At 47.4% G+C, this 21,014-nt stretch overlaps 1 protein-coding gene across 1 annotated transcript in view; it reads right to left on the bottom strand.

The window, feature by feature from the left end:
- Positions 1–21,014, bottom strand: part of LOC134927295 (macrophage mannose receptor 1-like) — a 425,485-nt gene that overhangs the window by 75,841 nt on the left and 328,630 nt on the right. The window contains exons 21-22 of the mRNA XM_063921541.1: positions 19,341–19,455; positions 170–387 (exon numbers count right to left, since the gene is read on the bottom strand). Coding sequence (XP_063777611.1) covers positions 170–387; positions 19,341–19,455 — 333 coding nt within the window. The remainder of the gene's footprint in view (positions 1–169; positions 388–19,340; positions 19,456–21,014) is intronic.

The following is a 21,014-nucleotide window of genomic DNA, read 5'->3' as shown; positions in this document are numbered from 1 at the left end:
ACAGTTGCCCAGTGCCTATTTGTTAAATAGCATCATATTAAATAGTGCAATACCTCCTGATCTGTTATACTTTGTATATGAAGCTCAAAGTCTGCTGTATAGAGTATGTATTGACAGCCCAGAGAGACTTTCTATAAACAATTTTCAAGTGCTTTAGAGAAGTACTTACATCGACATAATCAGATTCACGAACAAATATGGAATCTCTGATTGGATGACCTTCGGGAAATTTTCTAAAACGAAATCTCTTGAATGGTTGACCTTTGGCCCAGTTTGTAAAAAGAACTCCACTTTGATCCGTCCAAAGAAACTTGTTTTCTACATTGATATCATTCAGTCCAATCCAGACATCAACATTAAAATCTTTTAAGTGACCAACCAGGAAAGCTAGAAGAAGAAAAACATACATATACACTAGTATAATGCAATCTTTGCCACCTGCTCCCCATGATGCTTTCCTTTCTGACCCCTTTCTCTACTCTGTTGCCTGCCAATCCCTGCACCTCTCCCCATTCTATCATGGCTCTGACCCTGCCGCTCCATCCCGACCTCTCCCCATATTCCCATACTGGTCCATAAAATATGGGGAACAAAACATGCTGGGTCTTATTTTCAGACCCAGCACCGGGCTCCACTAGTAGGGGGGTATTGCCACAGCCAGGGGACCCACTTGACGGGGTACCATGGCTGTAGCATTCTCCCCCCTAAATAGTCAGCCCGGGAGGAACGTTCTTGGGGAAGTGGGGAACCCCAATGAAGGGGTCCTCCCTCTCCAGGGCACCGAATGCCAGGGCTGAAGCCTGGCGCTATCCCCGGCACCCTTGGGCTACGGGTGCCAAGTTGATAATCCATTAGCAAACTAATAATATTGCATTTTACATGAGGACACACAGGTCCCAGCAAGCCTAACCCGCATGCTGGTACTTGAAGAACCACAAATGCCAGCAGGTGTGGCATTAAGGGCCCACTGCTACCAATAGTCCACCTGTAAAAGAAATATTGATAAAGAAAGGACACCAAATGTTTTAATAGTTTATTAGCCAGCACCTTCAACTGGGGGCAAAAGCCTTTAAGCTCTTTTACATGACTGCGGCCTCCCCCAGGACTTCCCGGCGTTTTCACCTTGAGGGGGGCAGCCTTTAAGCTCTTTTGCATGCCCCTCATCCATCCAGGACTTCCTCTGCATCTTCTGACACCAGCTGCCTCGTGCTGGCTAATATTAGCTGGCACGAGGGGGTGGAGTCATCTTGAATTTTAAAAATGGGAAGCCACATCTGCCTCTATTATGCAAACGACCTGCTGCCGAGCTCTGCACAGGTAAAATCTACAGTCCCGCCGCCATACCCTCACCACCTCCCACTATCATCGCCATGCCCACTGCTGCCTCACCCTACACCAATTGCCATCCCCACCACAGCATCCCTCCAGATCCTGCACCACTGCCACATTGATAGTGTGATCGGCTGCCGGGACCGGAGATCAGGCGCCAGCTCCGGTCTCCACACTACAAAATCGGTTGCCTGGTGCAGTGTCTTAGTTATTAAGCATGTTTAAAAACCAAGAGGCCTGACAGGCAACGAGGAACAGTTGTGTGTGTCGGCCATGGGTACACATTTGTTCAATGTCGGGTAATCTGGTCCGTCAGGAGTCGGATCACCCGAGGATTGGACAAGTGTTTACCCAGCTTTACTGACTCAGCTGTACAGCCTTTCTAGTAAATGGATGACCCCATGCAATTGGGTATGGCTCATTAGAATGTGATGGGGTATGGGTCACTAGGTCGACCACACTTAGGTCGACAGTCATTAGGTCGACCACTATTGGTCGACATGCATTAGGTCGACATGATTAAAAGGTTGACATGGTCATTAGGTCGACATGAACAAGGTTGACATGGAAAAAGGTCGGCAGTTTTTATACTTTTTCTGGTGTTGTTTCTTTGTAAAGTGACGGTGTATCCCAATTAGTGCACCGTGTCCCCTCCCATGGCTCGCCATGCTTCTGGCAAGGTGCCTCGCTCCACTACCGCTGCGCTCGGCACAGGTTACTATTCCCAATCATAGTCCACGTGGATCGTAAAGTATGATTTAAAAAAAAAAAATGCATGTCGACCTTTTCCATGTCAACATAATGCATGTCGATCAAAAGTGGTTGACCTAATGACCGTATCTCATGCAATTTGGGCAGTGTACTCATTGCCAGTTTCATAGGCCAAGCACCATGGCCTCAAAAATGGTACAGAGACATGCTGTAAATTAAGCAAATTGTTGGAATTAATATTAATATTGGTCTGTAGCAGCATAACCATTTTGTTATTATGATTCATGTCATGGTATAAGCACCCGGGCCAGCTCTCCTCGGCGGCTCAGCTGTTCTGCATACAGTGGCCGCCGTAGAGATTCACTGTACCATCAGGGAGGCATCTGACTTGCTCCAAATTTATTCTGCAGTAGGACATTGACCCCCAAACAAACAGCCAATGTCATTAAGAACTATCTTCAGTGTATAGAGTTGCAAGGAGTCCTTGAAGTGATGATTTGGCCCCCACAAGGCCCTGATCTCAACATCATCAAGTCTGTATAGGATTACAGAAGGATTTGAGCAAACCTACATCCACAGAAGATCTATGGCTGGTTCTCCAAGATGTTCAGAACAACCTCCCTGCCGAGTTCCTTTAAAATAAAAGCTGTGTGCAAGTGTACCTAGAAGAATTGATGCTGTTTTGAAGGTAAAGGGTGGTCACACCAAATATTGATTTGATTTAGATTTCTATTCTTTTCATCACTTGCCATTTTGTTATATATATATATATGTGTGTGTACATTTAGTAACTGATAGGTACTCCCACAAGTTTGTTGTCTAGGGACTCCTACAGACCTTAATCTGGCCCTGGTCCTAAACTCAGAAAGACAAGGTTCTACTCACTCTGCAGCTGACTTTCTTTGCTGCACTTCAACTCACAAGTTTCTGAGTGCTCAATAAATTAACTGGAAGGATGCTATCATGAATTGAAAAAAATCTGATTTTGATGGACTTACTGTACAATTAAAACAGAGAAGTGGCGGCAATGGTTTATTATTATATACCGTGTGACTGCATGTAAAAGCCTGTCCCTCCCACTGTTTTTTTAATTTATTATTATTTAGAAGGCTCACAGAAGTTCACTAAGAAACATGTGACCTTTATCATGGAGATAATGGCCCTCATTCCGAGTTGATCGCTAGCTGCCGTTGTTCGCTGCGTAGCAATCAGTTAAAAAAAAGGCTTTTCTGCACATGCGTATGCACCGCAATGCGCACGCGCGTCGTACGGGTACGAAGTGCTTTGTGGTTTTGCACAATTTCTACGGACGATTCCAAACGCACGGCCAATCGCAAGGAGATTGACAGGAAGTGGGCGTTTCTGGGTGGCAACTGACCGTTTTCTGTGAGTGTTTGGAAAAATGCAGGCGTGGCTGGGTGTATGCAGGGCGGGTATTTGACGTCATTACTCGTCGCAGCAATCATCACACAGGATAAGTAACTACAGGGCTAGTCTTGTTCTGCACAAAATGTGTTTGCTGCCGCGCGGCTGCACAGGCGTTCACAGTACTGCAAAGCAAAAATACACTCCCCTGTGGGCGGCAACTATGCGTTTGCACGGCTGCTAAAAGTAGCTAGCGAGCGATCAGCTCTCCTACATGCTACATTTGAGATTTCAGGGCAGAGAGAGAAGGTGGAAGGAGGTTTTTCCAGTTACGGGCAATCAGGTTCTCAGCAATAACGAGGACATGGGACAGCAGTCTAATGGAAGATTTGCAGAGACTAGGAGGAGTGTAGCCTAGGAGAAAGATCAAGGGGTGGTTTCTACACTGGATTTTCTCGTAGGTTAAACAGGAGGGTATGATGAACAGGGGTAGCAGTTGATTTACCAAGGGACACAATACCAACGGGCATAAATGTGGAGATGTGCCCTGTACCACAGGACACATCCCAGCAGCAGCACACAGGGGATCTGTGTCCCATGCGGGACAACATGTCAGACGGCGCTGGGACAGTGTGTCTGTCCAACAGCGCCTGTCAGTGAGCGACAGCGGCGGGTGTCCGGTGCAGGAACCGGTTGTTTCCCTGCACCAGAATTACAGCGGCGACGGAGAGCGCCGCGGCAGCATCGCTTTAAACTTAGCGCCACTTTGTCCGCCAAAGAGAAGTGCCAGTCGCGTCTTTTCAAATCCGGCGCCCTCCGTGAGTCAATCACGGCTTGTGGGGCGCTGGCCAATCACGGGTGGCCACGGCGAGCCAACCGGCGCTCGCTGCGTCATAGGCCCCACCCCCGGCGACTGACGTCAGATGCCACCAGGACCAGGAGAAGACGGGAGACCGCCACAAAGAGCGGTGAAGAGTCGGGTGGTGCAGGACTGAAGAGGACGCCGCGGAGGGAGTTCCAGAGACCGCGGAAGAGGCCAGAACATGCCGGGATCCTGAAAGAAGATGTCCAGCGGCGGCTGGACGCTGAGAAGAGGCGGCGGCACCACTGGCCAGGATGGGCCAGCAGCAGAAGATTGTGGCTGAGGACCAGGAGAGGCCATCAGGGGAGTAATGTAAAAGAGTTAACGAAGCTCTCCCATGGTGCATCTCCCTATGGACAGGTAGGTCCTTGGTGAGGGCATCTGTCACCTTTCCCCTCTCTAGACCATCAGGGATCGGGCACTAGGCCCGTGGGGACAGTCAGACCACAGGCCTGTGGAGCAGCAGGCGGGCACTAGGCCCGTAGGGTAGTATCAGGCATTAGGCCTGTGGCTACATTAGAGGGCATTAGGCCCTAGTTCATTTACGGCAGCTTAGGTGTATAAGGTGACCCTGGGCATTAAGCCCAGGTCACCCAACTGTACCCAAGTTAGGTGGGCGCTAGGTCCGAGGGTAAAGTCAGGCCTCTGGACTGTGGTTAATTAGGGGGCACTAGGCCCAGGGTAATAAGGGAGTGCTCGACAGGTGAATAAGGGTGGTGCTGGGCACTAGGCTCACGCCATTCCGTTGTGTGCATGTAGGCAGGCCTGCTTGGCCTGAGCCCCTGGTAAGTTACTGTACGGGAGGTGGGTAGGCTGTGTGGCGCCCACTCCCCAGATAGTAGGTAGGGATTTAAAGGGACAGCACTGTTTGATCTTGTATTGTGATGTTGTGATGCGTGTTGTTACCGTGCAGGGCAAAGTGTTTGTTTTAAAGTTTGTGCATAGAGTTTGTGTTGCACCACCCACACCTGAGCCAGTTTGAGGGCTCTGTTCATGTAGCTAGTGTAGCGGACGCACACTAGGGTAGAGTTAGGCCCTGCACGGCTGTTGTATGTTTGCCTCCTTACAGGGACCTGTAAGTGAAGACGAAGATCGCAGTACAAGATTGGCAATGGTGAGTATAATCTGTGTCCGTTTGTCCCCCTGCCTGTCTGACCCCTCAGCACCGGTTCGGTGGATCTTGCACGGCAGTGCAAGGTCCAGAGTACACCTCAGCGCGAGAGCGCTGTTTGGTGAAAATTGGGTGGCTGAGGCTTTGTGCCGATGGTGATTTTCACCAAATCGGTGAAAGTCGCCGCCACCCTGGGAGTATCCTCTTTCCCTTGGGAAAAGAGTTGATACTCCTTCATTTATCTCCTTTCCTCCCCAGTTCGGCTGTCGTCTGCTTCTGGAAGGGGATCGCCGTATTCGGGTCCAACTGAAAGTTCCTGGTCCGTTGAAGGTTCCGTGACCTGAAGGAGAGGGGGCGGCACCTGGTAAGTAGTGAGTCTACACCTACACGGCAGCAGGCACTGCACCGCACCGCCACCTGCACATAATCCCGACAGCCATTGACCAACAGTCAAAATACCGACATGGTCAAAATACCGACATTCCTTATACCGACATGTCCAAAATGCTGACATAGTCAGAATACCGACTTGTCAAAATTCCGACATGTGTTTTTAAGGAATTTTTGCCCCAAAACAGACTTGTTCATGCTTTACCATCCCAGTGGACCTGGAAGGTGAATATAATAGTGTACCGAGCGCAGAGAGCCATCCGAGGGGGCGCAGTACACTTACACAGTGTCCACGTCGACCTATGTCCACATTGACACAAAAAATAAAGAAAAACTCATGTTGGTATTTTGAAATGTCGGCATTTTGAACATGTTGGCTTAATGAATGTCGGTATTTTGACTGTGTCGGTATTTTGACTGTCGGTCAATGGCTGTCGGTATTCTGTCCGTAGGTAAATCATACCGAACCCGATGAACGGGACAGGTACCTTGGAGGCCAAAGTGTCTCCAGTAGAGGTGCGAGGTGGAAGGAAACATTTTGGAGAGCAACACTGGGGTATAGCACCAGCAGTAATACCGCTTATAAGAGATTTCCTTAAGGTGAGTAGATATAGAAGGCTTACCTTTTGCCAGTCTCATGTCATCCCATGCCTCTTCATTGGGCAGGAGGCCAAAATCTGCCTTCCAGGAGGACTCATGAGGGTTACAATCAGGGAGAGCAGTATCAATAAGGATTCCTTAAACCTGAGAAGCAATTCCTTTGACCATGGGGCGGTACTTACAGAGGCCTTCAAAAGGGGTGAGAGCATGGAGGAGTGAAGCATACAGCAGGGAACTTAGAAAGTAGAGATGAGCGCCGGAAATTTTTCGGGTTTTGTGTTTTGGTTTTGGGTTCGGTTCCGCGGCCGTGTTTTGGGTTCGACCGCGTTTTGGCAAAACCTCACCGAATTTTTTTTGTCGGATTCGGGTGTGTTTTGGATTCGGGTGTTTTTTTAAAAAAAACCCTAAAAAACAGCTTAAATCATAGAATTTGGGGGTAATTTTGATCCCAAAGTATTATTAACCTCAAAAAACATAATTTACACTCATTTTCAGCCTATTCTGAACACATCACACCTCACAATATTATTTTTAGTCCTAAAATTTGCACCGAGGTCGCTGTGTGAGTAAGATAAGCGACCCTAGTGGCCGACACAAACACCGGGCCCATCTAGGAGTGGCACTGCAGTGTCACGCAGGATGGCCCTTCCAAAAAACCCTCCCCAAACAGCACATGACGCAAAGAAAAAAAGAGGCGCAATGAGGTAGCTGACTGTGTGAGTAAGATTAGCGACCCTAGTGGCCGACACAAACACCGGGCACATCTAGGAGTGGCACTGCAGTGTCACGCAGGATGTCCCTTCCAAAAAACCCTCCCCAAACAGCACATGACGCAAAGAAAAAAAGAGGCGCAATGAGGTAGCTGTGTGAGTAAGATTAGCGACCCTAGTGGCCGACACAAACACCGGGCCCATCTAGGAGTGGCACTGCAGTGTCACGCAGGATGTCCCTTCCAAAAAACCCTCCCCAATCAGCACATGATGCAAAGAAAAAGAAAAGAAAAAAGAGGTGCAAGATGGAATTATCCTTGGGCCCTCCCACCCACCCTTATGTTGTATAAACAAAACAGGACATGCACACTTTAACCAACCCATCATTTCAGTGACAGGGTCTGCCACACGACTGTGACTGATATGACGGGTTGGTTTGGACCCCCCCCAAAAAAGAAGCAATTAATCTCTCCTTGCACAAACTGGCTCTACAGAGGCAAGATGTCCACCTCATCTTCACCCTCCGATATATCACCGTGTACATCCCCCTCCTCACAGATTATCAATTCGTCCCCACTGGAATCCACCATCTCAGCTCCCTGTGTACTTTGTGGAGGCAATTGCTGCTGGTCAATGTCTCCGCGGAGGAATTGATTATAATTCATTTTAATGAACATCATCTTCTCCACATTTTCTGGATGTAACCTCGTACGCCGATTGCTGACAAGGTGAGCGGCGGCACTAAACACTCTTTCGGAGTACACACTTGTGGGAGGGCAACTTAGGTAGAATAAAGCCAGTTTGTGCAAGGGCCTCCAAATTGCCTCTTTTTCCTGCCAGTATAAGTACGGACTGTGTGACGTGCCTACTTGGATGCGGTCACTCATATAATCCTCCACCATTCTATCAATGTTGAGAGAATCATATGCAGTGACAGTAGACGACATGTCCGTAATCGTTGTCAGGTCCTTCAGTCCGGACCAGATGTCAGCATCAGCAGTCGCTCCAGACTGCCCTGCATCACCGCCAGCGGGTGGGCTCGGAATTCTGAGCCTTTTCCTCGCACCCCCAGTTGCGGGAGAATGTGAAGGAGGAGATGTTGACAGGTCGCGTTCCGCTTGACTTGACAATTTTGTCACCAGCAGGTCTTTCAACCCCAGCAGACCTGTGTCTGCCGGAAAGAGAGATCCAAGGTAGGCTTTAAATCTAGGATCGAGCACGGTGGCCAAAATGTAGTGCTCTGATTTCAACAGATTGACCACCCGTGAATCCTTGTTAAGCGAATTAAGGGCTGCATCCACAAGTCCCACATGCCTAGCGGAATCGCTCCGTGTTAGCTCCTTCTTCAATGCCTCCAGCTTCTTCTGCAAAAGCCTGATGAGGGGAATGACCTGACTCAGGCTGGCAGTGTCTGAACTGACTTCACGTGTGGCAAGTTCAAAGGGCATCAGAACCTTGCACAACGTTGAAATCATTCTCCACTGCACTTGAGACAGGTGCATTCCATCTCCTATATCGTGCTCAATTGTATAGGCTTGAATGGCCTTTTGCTGCTCCTCCAACCTCTGAAGCATATAGAGGGTTGAATTCCACCTCGTTACCACTTCTTGCTTCAGATGATGGCAGGGCAGGTTCAGTAGTTTTTGGTGGTGCTCCAGTCTTCTGTACGTGGTGCCTGTACGCCAAAAGTGTCCCGCAATTTTTCTGGCCACCGACAGCATCTCTTGCACGCCCCTGTCGTTTTTTAAAAAATTCTGCACCACCAAATTCAAGGTATGTGCAAAACATGGGACGTGCTGGAATTTGCCCATATTTAATGCACACACAATATTGCTGGCGTTGTCCGATGCCACAAATCCACAGGAGAGTCCAATTGGGGTAAGCCATTCCGCGATGATCTTCCTCAGTTGCCGTAAGAGGTTTTCAGCTGTGTGCGTATTCTGGAAAGCGGTGATACAAAGCGTAGCCTGCCTAGGAAAGAGTTGGCGTTTGCGAGATGCTGCTACTGGTGCCGCCGCTGCTGTTCTTGCGGCGGGAGTCCATACATCTACCCAGTGGGCTGTCACAGTCATATAGTCCTGACCCTGCCCTGCTCCACTTGTCCACATGTCCGTGGTTAAGTGGACATTGGGTACAACTGCATTTTTTAGGAGACTGGTGAGTCTTTTTCTGACGTCCGTGTACATTCTCGGTATCGCCTGCCTAGAGAAGTGGAACCTAGATGGTATTTGGTAACGGGGGCACACTGCCTCAATAAATTGTCTAGTTCCCTGTGAACTAACGGCGGATACCGGACGCACGTCTAACACCAACATAGTTGTCAAGGACTCAGTTATCCGCTTTGCAGTAGGATGACTGCTGTGATATTTCATCTTCCTCGCAAAGGACTGTTGAACAGTCAATTGCTTACTGGAAGTAGTACAAGTGGGCTTACGACTTCCCCTCTGGGATGACCATCGACTCCCAGCGGCAACAACAGCAGCGCCAGCAGCAGTAGGCGTTACACGCAAGGATGCATCGGAGGAATCCCAGGCAGGAAAGGACTCGTCAGACTTGCCAGTGACATGGCCTGCAGGACTATTGGCATTCCTGGGGAAGGAGGAAATTGACACTGAGGGAGTTGGTGGGGTGGTTTGCGTGAGCTTGGTTACAAGAGGAAGGGATTTACTGGTCAGTGGACTGCTTCCGCTGTCACCCAAAGTTTTTGAACTTGTCACTGACTTATTATGAATGCGCTGCAGGTGACGTATAAGGGAGGATGTTCCGAGGTGGTTAACGTCCTTACCCCTACTTATTACAGCTTGACAAAGGGAACACACGGCTTGACACCTGTTGTCCGCATTTCTGGTGAAATACCTCCACACCGAAGAGCTGATTTTTTTGGTATTTTCACCTGGCATGTCAACGGCCATATTCCTCCCACGGACAACAGGTGTCTCCCCGGGTGCCTGACTTAAACAAACCACCTCACCATCAGAATCCTCCTGGTCAATTTCCTCCCCAGCGCCAGCAACACCCATATCCTCCTCATCCTGGTGTACTTCAACACTGACATCTTCAATCTGACTATCAGGAACTGGACTGCGGGTGCTCCTTCCAGCACTTGCAGGGGGCATGCAAATAGTGGAAGGCGCATGCTCTTCACGTCCAGTGTTGGGAAGGTCAGGCATCGCAAACGACACAATTGGACTCTCCTTGTGGATTTGGGATTTCAAAGAACGCACAGTTCTTTGCGGTGCTTTTGCCAGCTTGAGTCTTTTCAGTTTTCTAGCGAGAGGCTGAGTGCTTCCATCCTCATGTGAAGCTGAACCACTAGCCATGAACATAGGCCAGGGCCTCAGCCGTTCCTTGCCACTCCGTGTGGTAAATGGCATATTGGCAAGTTTACGCTTCTCCTCCGACAATTTTATTTTAGGTTTTGGAGTCCTTTTTTTTCTGATATTTGGTGTTTTGGATTTGACATGCTCTGTACTATGACATTGGGCATCGGCCTTGGCAGACGACGTTGCTGGCATTTCATCGTCTCGGCCATGACTAGTGGCAGCAGCTTCAGCACGAGGTGGAAGTGGATCTTGATCTTTCCCTAATTTTGGAACCTCAACTTTTTTGTTCTCCATATTTTATAGGCAGAACTAAAAGGCACCTCAGGTAAACAATGGAGATGGATGGATTGGATAGTTTACTAGTATACAATTATGGACGGACTGCCACGGTTAGGTGGTATAAAAAAACCACGGTTAGGTGGTATATATTATAATAATAATACAATTATGGATGGACGGACTGCCTGCCGACTGCCGACACAGAGGTAGCCACAGCCGTGAACTACCGCACTGTACACTGGTTGATAAAGAGATAGTAGTATACTCGTAACAACTAGTATGACACTATGACGACGGTATAAAGAATGAAAAAAAAACCACGGTTAGGTGGTATATATTATAATAATAATACAATTATGGATGGACGGACTGCCTGCCGACTGCCGACACAGAGGTAGCCACAGCCGTGAACTACCGCACTGTACACTGGTTGATAAAGAGATAGTAGTATACTCGTAACAACTAGTATGACACTATGACGACGGTATAAAGAATGAAAAAAAAACCACGGTTAGGTGGTATATATTATAATAATAATACAATTATGGATGGACGGACTGCCTGCCGACTGCCGACACAGAGGTAGCCACAGCCGTGAACTACCGCACTGTACACTGGTTGATAAAGAGATAGTAGTATACTCGTAACAACTAGTATGACACTATGACGGTATAAAGAATGAAAAAAAAACCACGGTTAGGTGGTATATATTATAATAATAATACAATTATGGATGGACGGACTGCCTGCCGACTGCCGACACAGAGGTAGCCACAGCCGTGAACTACCGCACTGTACACTGGTTGATAAAGAGATAGTAGTATACTCGTAACAACTAGTATGACACTATGACGGTATAAAGAATGAAAAAAAAACCACGGTTAGGTGGTATATATTATAATAATAATACAATTATGGATGGACGGACTGCCTGCCGACTGCCGACACAGAGGTAGCCACAGCCGTGAACTACCGCACTGTACACTGGTTGATAAAGAGATAGTAGTATACTCGTAACAATTAGGATGACACTATGACGGTATAAAGAATGAAAAAAAAACCACGGTTAGGTGGTAGGTATATAATAATAAATAATACAATTCTGGTCGGACGGACTGCCTGCCGTGTGCCGACACAGAGGTAGCCACAGCCGTGAACTACCGCACTGTACACTGGTTGATAAAGAGATAGTAGTATACTCGTAACAATTAGGATGACACTATGACGGTATAAAGAATGAAAAAAAAACCACGGTTAGGTGGTAGGTATATAATAATAAATAATACAATTCTGGTCGGACGGACTGCCTGCCGTGTGCCGACACAGAGGTAGCCACAGCCGTGAACTACCGCACTGTACACTGGTTGATAAAGAGATAGTAGTATACTCGTAACAATTAGGATGACACTATGACGGTATAAAGAATGAAAAAAAAACCACGGTTAGGTGGTAGGTATATAATAATAAATAATACAATTCTGGTCGGACGGACTGCCTGCCGTGTGCCGACACAGAGGTAGCCACAGCCGTGAACTACCGCACTGTACACTGGTTGATAAAGAGATAGTAGTATACTCGTAACAATTAGGATGACACTATGACGGTATAAAGAATGAAAAAAAAACCACGGTTAGGTGGTAGGTATATAATAATAAATAATACAATTCTGGTCGGACGGACTGCCTGCCGTGTGCCGACACAGAGGTAGCCACAGCCGTGAACTACCGCACTGTACACTGGTTGATAAAGAGATAGTAGTATACTCGTAACAATTAGGATGACACTATGACGGTATAAAGAATGAAAAAAAAACCACGGTTAGGTGGTAGGTATATAATAATAAATAATACAATTCTGGTCGGACGGACTGCCTGCCGTGTGCCGACACAGAGGTAGCCACAGCCGTGAACTACCGCACTGTACACTGGTTGATAAAGAGATAGTAGTATACTCGTAACAATTAGGATGACACTATGACGGTATAAAGAATGAAAAAAAAACCACGGTTAGGTGGTAGGTATATAATAATAAATAATACAATTCTGGTCGGACGGACTGCCTGCCGTGTGCCGACACAGAGGTAGCCACAGCCGTGAACTACCGCACTGTACTGTGTCTGCTGCTAATATAGACTGGTTGATATTTAAAGAGATATTAGTAGTATACAACAATACTATACTGGTGGTCAGGCACTGGTCACCACTCCTGCAGCAAAAGTGTGCACTGTTAATTAATATAATTGTACTCCTGGCTCCTGCTAACAACCTGCAGTGCTCCCCAGTCTCCCCCACAATTAATTATAAGCTTTTAATTTATACATTGATGACTGTGCAGCACACTGGGCTGAGCTGAGTGCACACAGACTGAGTCACACTGTGTGACTGACTGTGCTGTGTATCGTTTTTTTTTTCAGGCAGAGAACGGATATAGCAGAGAGAAGTGAACGGATATATTATATTAAATAAAAGTTAACTAGCAACTGCACTGGTCACTGACTGTGGTAAACTAACTCTGTCTGCGACTCTGCACAATCTCTCTCTATCTAATCTATCTATCTCTATTCTAATGGAGAGGACGCCAGACACGTCCTCTCCCTATCAATCTCAATGCACGAGTGAAAATGGCGGCGACGCGCGGCTCCTTATATAGAATCCGAGTCTCGCGATAGAATCCGAGCCTCGCGAGAATCCGACAGCGTCATGATGACGTTCGGGCGCGCTCGGGTTAACCGAGCAAGGCGGGAAGATCCGAGTCGCTCGGACCCGTGGAAAAAAAAGTGAAGTTCGTGCGGGTTCGGATTCAAAGAAACCGAACCCGCTCATCTCTATTAGAAAGTGTCTATTTTGGAGATATTCTAAGGAGTTGAGAAGTTAGGCAGAGCGTTTCTCTTGTAAAACCTAAAGGGGAAGCTAGAGCCCATGTGAGCTATAGTCAGCAGGGAAGTTAAGGGACACTTATACTAGCAGCATATAAAGCTGGCGGAAAAGCAGGATTGTTCCATTTAGGAGTGAGGGCAGATACAGGGGACGAAATGGAAAATGTTACATAGTATAGAGTACAAACTCCGTATTCCGGAATGCCGGACTGGATCAGCTACCTGCAGTGACCTCAGCCGCACATGCAGCAAGCCACTTGCCTGCTGTACAGCCTCTCAACTTCCAGGTCAGTGCACTCAAAGTGCTGGTTCGCCATATCACTGCATTCCGGCACACTTCGACTACTGGTATAAACGCAATTTACTTAATTTTATATTTTTTTCTACGTTTCTCAATAAGAGAAGAGAAAGTTTGGGAACCACTGGTATATTAGCAATATGAGTTGTCTGGCATGTAATCAGCACATGGCAGCATGCAAGATCCAACTGACTGATAGCACTATAATATTCCACGTATGGGGTAGTTGATGGTAATCCATACAGGGTCCCCTTTTAAAATATCTTGTGCTCTCTGTGTAACTGCAGAATATGTGATGATGTACAAAGTGTATATGATCTGACACCTGAGCTCAACCGGGTGAACACTGACAGTGCAGTGGGAATGCTGCTCCTGCCTGTGTGCCAGAGGTTGGACACTACGGACTCATGGGAGCAGAGACGCTGCAAAGATGGTGCCGGAGCCTGTTACGGGGGAGGGATGCTAGGCGGCCCGCGGTCCAGCGGCGGGAAAAGGGGAGGACAGGCAGGTATGCCTGTTCCTCCCCTTTCACACCTGGGGGAGCTTGACAGCCAGGAGGGAGTAGCAGGGGCTGGGTGGCACGTAGACAGTTAAAAGCAGGAGGCCAGGTTATTCCCGAGGTAGCAGCACAGGAAGCATTTACGCTGCTGCACGTGTGTACACAGAGAACAAAGGCCATCTTACTGGAACAGCATGGAGGTACCGAAAGCAAGCGCAGCGAGAAAGACCACATTGCCTCATCGTTTTCTTTACTCTCACACCCTCCTGACCCTTGGCCAACATTGTTGGGTGATCATATCATACAACCCATTAAGAACCTAGCAATCTGGTGAACCATTATGCAATAGCTAGCATCTATCCTTGTGTATCAATGCCTATTTTCCTATAGATTGTAAGCTTGCGAGCAGGGCCCTCCTACCTCTATGTCTGTCTATTTTGCCCAGTTTGTTCTATTACTTTTGTTCTAATTGTAAAGCGTAACAGAATATGCTGCGCTATATAAACGGCTAATAAATAAATATATAAATAAATAATAAATGATGCGCTGGATAAGGTTCAAAGGCAGGGCAGGGGAGCGCTCATGGTGAAGCTGGACATTGGAATCCGCTTTTAGGCTGCTGCCCCTGCATCCTAAAAGCTTAAGGCTCATGGGTTTCCGCTTTGATGGATATTTTTTCATAGACAAGTGCTTCCCCATGGGCTGCGCCATTTCATGCGCGTTCTTTGAGGCTTGTAGCTGTTTTCTGTAATGGTGCCTTGGAGGATCGTACAGGCTCAAAAGGCTCAAAGACTATAGCACATTATTTAGATGATTTCCTGCTAGCGGGACCCCCGCAGTCGATGCAGTGTGACAGACTGTTGCAGGTGCTTCAAAGCATATTGGGGTAGTTCTGTTTTCCCATTGAGGGGCCAAAGACAGTAATATCGTATTTGGGCATAGAAATTGAGCTGGGTAGGGAGATTAGCTATTACAACAGAACAAAGAAGGTCACGCTAGGGCAGATGCAGTCTTTGTTAAGGAACGCCGATGCTGAGACCTGAGTGATCAAAATGCCGGCATACAGAATGCCAACCCACAGGGACTATTTCCTCCCGTAGAGTGGGAACAGAACCTGTGGCGAGCACAGTGAGCCACCAAGCCTGCTGCGTGGCAAGCGCAGCAAGCTCCCCCCTCCCCCCCTGGTATTTTGCTGCTGGGATCCCGGGGTTGGTATGCTTACCTCCGGGATCCCGAGTGCCAGTCTCCCAGCCCCAACCCCTTGTAAGGGAGGCCCAATTTAGCATGCCAGGTAATTCCCTTGGGAATAATCTTTAAAAGACAACTGGAGTAAGCTACGACAGGCGTTAGAAAAAGGCAACATTGTATACACATTTCCAAGGCTCTTAGGAATGACCTGCGAGTGTGGGAAGAATTCATCCTGCATTTCAATGGCATGTGCATTTGGCAAATAGCGACATTGCACAACCATGGATTGCAGTTGTTCACTGATGCGGCTGGGGCTATGGGTATTGAGGCGTATCTGCAAGGTGGTGTGCTCAGCAGTGGCTGGCCAGATGGGTGGCCATGGGACTGACCAAAAATTTGTCAGTTTTGGAATTGTTCCCAACAGTGGTGGCAGTGGACATCTGGGGCCACAGGCTGGCGCATACAATTTTGGTGCGAGAACATGGGGGTGGTGCAGATTTTAAACAATCAGTATGCGTCAACCCCACCAGTTTTCAGGCTAGTGAGGAGGCTAGTTGTGGTCTGCCTGCGGCATAATACCAAAGCCAAACATGTACCTGGGGAGCAGAAAGTTATAGCAAATGCGTTGTCTAGGTAGAAATGGGAAGTTTTTAGGGGGGCACAAGCACAGGTTACAGGTTTAACGTGCCCATCTCATCTTTGGCAGATAGTCGAGCTGATCTAAGTGCTATTGTCGACCGATTGCTTGCAGCAAAGACATGGAGAGCATGCAAAGCTGCCTGGGGAAAGTGGCAACAGTTTCAAAATGCGGCATGCCCGGAGGGTAAGACTCCATGCCAGCAAATTTTGACATTTCTGGACAAGCTGAGAGGGGAGCAGGTCTTCAGGGCCAATGTTAACACTATACTGGCTGGAGTGAAAGGGAGGGAGGAATGAGACCAAGGCCTTCGTGGTGCACACAATAATAAAGGGTTGGGCCAGGGCAGAGGTGAAGAAGCCTGACAGTAGAGAGTCAGTGACCATAGAAAGGCTGAGGAATTTGGTTGGCGCAGTACCCTTGGTATGCAAGAATGTGCACAAGGCTACGTTATTCAGAACAGCTTTCATCATGGCATTTAGAGGGGCATTCAGGGTGGGTGAGTTAGTCGCAGAGACCAAATTATCTCTCAACTCGGGCCTTCAGAACAAGAATGTCACAAAAGCTGAGGGCACATTGTTGAGCAAGATACTGAAGTCCAAGACTGTTCAAATGGGCAAGGGCAGATGGGTGCGATTAAGGGCGCAGTCTGGCACTGCAGTATGCCCGGTGACAACTTCAAGAGTATTCTTAGAGGGCAGGCCAAGGGATGGGAATAATTTTGTAGTCCACGGGGTTGTATCTGTGCTAAGTTTTAGTTCACAGCAGTCTTTAGAAAATGCATAGGGAGGTTGAGATGGGATGTGCATAAATTCAGTACCCATTCATTTAGGATAAGAGCGGCAACCTCAGCAGCCAGTGGACTTTTTCAAGGCTTTAGGGATGTGGATGTCCAGTAGCTATAAGACTTATATCAGGCTTGTAGGTGGAGGCTCAACAGCTAATATCTCCACCCTCCTCCTTCTACACAGAACGCAATAGAGGGAAGCGGTTATGGATTCTCGGGCATTACTACATTTATTGGGCAGCAAACAGGGCCGCCACCAGGCTTTATGGCAAGCAGCTGGGGCTTCCAGTCGAAGTTGGGAAGGTATTCTGGTTTGGGAAAAGTGGAATGAGGTGGTATGAACTAAGAAGGGCTTTAATGCTTGCTGAAATGCAAGGACATGATAGTGCTGCACCTAGGGGACGTCCTGGGCAAGTTAAAATCCCTTGACCTGCTAAGGGCCATACTAGCAGACTTGGTATGGATTACAGACCGCTGGAGTGTGGCACAAATTACTTTGTCTAGCCATCATCCCCAGACTGACATGGCATGAAGCCTGGCGTGGTGCAGGCGTGGAGAGAGCCAGGTAGAAGGTAAATGCAGTTGTGAGAAAGTTGGTCACTGGTATGGGGGGTAACGTAACACAGCATTGGGACATCATTAGCAGTAAAGAAGATATGTACGGGGGGATGGGGTGCATTGGCTGATGTCAGCAGTGATCTGTTTAACAATGCATTCCATGAGGTTCTAGAAGGAGTTGTGAGATAATAGTTGCAGGATGTGGGCTTGGGTGCTCAGGCTGGCTTAAGAACCTCAGTTGGCAGAAAGAAGCAGTGTGTGCGGCATAGGAAATAAGGGAGCCAGCCGAGGTTTGCAGATTTGGACAGCTGGGCCCATGGGCTGTATGCCAGCGACAGTGATATGTGCCACAGGGGTGGGTTCCCTATGGAGCATAACTGTTGCACCTACTGGGTAGGCAGGACATGCCCCAGCAAATAATCTGGTGGATAACGTAAATTAGTCTTGCCCACTGCTTATTTTGGTGCCATGCAATGAATGCTAATGAGGTTAAACAAAATAAATCTGTGACCAAATTGGTATCCCAAAACCTTGCCTTCGAGTCCACTTCATGGGTTATAACTGGTTTAGTGGGACGCAGGCAGGTTGGCCTCTCCCCCTTACCAAAATTTTCTCCACAGGCTTCGATGTTGTGAGCACCGAGGTCAGGTGAGTGCCTGCATTTGCATGCCTCAGCCACAGCCCAGAGCTTGTAAGGTGGTAAATGTGCTCCGGGAAGGAGACTCCTCCGTGCAATCGTGGGTACAGTGTGGGCAGAAGCAGTATGTCAACAAGGCAAATGATCCGTCTGGGAATACAGCTTCGGGAACATAAAGGGAGAGCTGGAGGCATGTGAGGAGGCAAGTGACACAAATGCAGAGCTCAGCAGGATGCAGGGTTTCCTCCCCACCCCCCAGGGATGGAGGTGGGGAAGCGGTGCTGCAGGGTTCTGCCAGACTTGCAGGAGGGTGGGGGAGTGGTGCACCGCATGGTGGTTGGTGTGGGCCGCCAAGATCGGAGCTGCAGCCTACAGGATGCACAGGGGTCAGCAGGCAGTGGGGTGCACGGATGTCACAAGATGCCAGGTATGTTGATCTGTAGAGCCTGCACCAGGGCTAAGTGGATGCAGAGTGCTGGGTTCAGCTGGGAATTGTAGGCCGGGAGAGCGGTGCTGCAGGGTGAAACTGCGCGGTGGTCGGTACGGGCACAATGGTCTAGGCCAGGGCTGCCATCAGAAATTGAGGGGCCCGACACTGAGAAAATAGACAGTCCCCCCCCCCCCCAAAAAAAAAAAAAGAAATTTCTGCCACACCGCTACACCACTATGTGATGTCACATATCATGACGGTACATATAGGTGGCGCATTACAGACCCTCAGGAGTGAATCAGAGAGCTGATGTGCAGGGAAGGCTTGCTTTAAGAAATCCTCCCTGCACATCAGCATGCTTTTGTTTCACAGCCTTGTGCAGCTCTCTAGGTATCAGTGGTAGGAGCCAGGGGTAGGCCCCCCTCTCTGTAAGGGCCCGGGACTTCAGTCCCTGCAGTCCCCCCTGATAGCGGCCCTGATCGAGGCTGCGGGGTGCACGGGGGTCATCCCTGGGAGCGATTGGGAGTCCAGGAGATGGAACGCTGGATCCCAGGAGAGAGACCCAAAGAGACCCCAGGCACGATTGCTCAAGTCATATCTGTGCAGTGCACTTCTAAATTTACACTATCCAACTGAAGTACCGGTACATAATACTGCTGCATACCGGCCCACTTTGAGAACTGGTCTTAATCCAAATAATAATTTAGGTGCTACTAACCAGAATAAACTAATAATAAATGACTTACTGTACCTTGTACCAGGTTGTCGTGTATGCTGGCCAAATTTCCTTTTAATGACTGACACGCAGCTCTTGCTTGTGTCCATCCAACCACTTCATCTTCTTCTTTTCCAAATATTCTATAACACTTAAGATGGATAATATATTATTAAAATTACAGTTCTCCTATGATATCTGAATGGTCATTGACTGTTTATCACATGAACAGGATACAGGTTGAGTATCCTATATCCAAATATTCCGAAATATGGAATATTCCGAAATACAGAATTTTTGAGCGAGAGTGAGACAGTGAAACCTTTGTTTTCTGACGGCTCAATGTACACAAACTTTATTTAATACAAAAAATGATTACAAATAAATATTGTACTAAATGACCGTCAGGCTGTGTGTATAAGGTGTATATGAAACAAATGAATTGTGTGTATGTGCACAAACTTTGTTTACTGCACAAAGTTTTTTAAAATATTGGCTAAAATGACCTTCAGGCTGTGTGTATAAGGTGTATATGAAACATAAATGCATTCTGTGCTTAGACTTGGGTCCCATCGCCAATGATATCTCATTATGGTATGCAATTATTCCAAAATATGGAAAAATCCTATATCCAAAATCCTTCTGGTCCCAAGCATTTTGGATATGGGATACTCAACCTGTACAACCAAAATACTGCTTGTGTAAAATTAAATACAGATAAAATTGTCATTTATTTCATGAGGCTCATTTAATATCATTGTGCGAGTTCAATATGGTAACAGATTATTGTAGTCCAGTACAGTCAGACTAGTGCATAATAAATTGCTTGATAAAGGTCACATCACCTGTATTCTGCATGCTTCAGTTATCACATAAGCCCTTATAGTGCTTAATATTATTATTTACTGTACAAAATTTTAATATATAAGGTCATGCACTGATATGGATATTAGATGCATGGTCATAGATATCCAAGGTGACTTCTTACATTAGTAATCATTTCCAGTAGTTTGTGCGCTCTTTAATGTAATACACATTGTTTATACAGTTATTGTTTAACATAAAGACTCAAATGACACACTTATGGCGCCTAGACAGAAATTCACACCCTGTGCTTAGAGTAAGTAGTTGTGTTTGTGAATTATTGGGTTACAATTAGAAATGTGCACCGGAAATTTTCGGGTTTTGTGTTTTGGTTTTGGATTCGGTTCCGCGGCCGTGTTTTGGATTCGGACGCGTTTTGGCAAAACCTCCCTGAAAAGTTTTTGTCGGATTCGGGTGTTTTTCCCCAAAACCCCCTCAAAAACAGCTTAAACCATAGAATTTGGGGGTAATTTTGATCCTATAGTATTATTAACCTCAATAACCACAATTTCCACTCATTTCCAGTCTATTCTGAACACCTCACACCTCACAATACTATTTTTAGTCCTAAAATTTGCACTGAGGTCGCTGGATGACTAAGCAAAGCGACCCAAGAGGGCGGCACAAACACCTGGCCCATCTAGGAGTGGTACTGCAGTGTCAGACAGGATGGCACTTAAAAAAATTGGCCCTAAACAGCACATGATGCAAAGAAAAGAGAAAAAGAGGTGCACTGTGGTCGCTGGACGGCTAAGCTAAGCAACACAAACACCTCAATATCACAGGAATTATTCGTTCTAATCAATGGTATTATTGGTCCAAATCACTGGAAGAAAATGACAAAAT

Source organism: Pseudophryne corroboree, chromosome 5, assembly GCF_028390025.1.
Source record: "Pseudophryne corroboree isolate aPseCor3 chromosome 5, aPseCor3.hap2, whole genome shotgun sequence".
NCBI classification, from domain to species: Eukaryota; Metazoa; Chordata; class Amphibia; order Anura; family Myobatrachidae; genus Pseudophryne; species Pseudophryne corroboree.
Note: the sequence above shows the minus strand (reverse complement) of the source record. Positions and strands in the feature narration are given on the sequence as shown.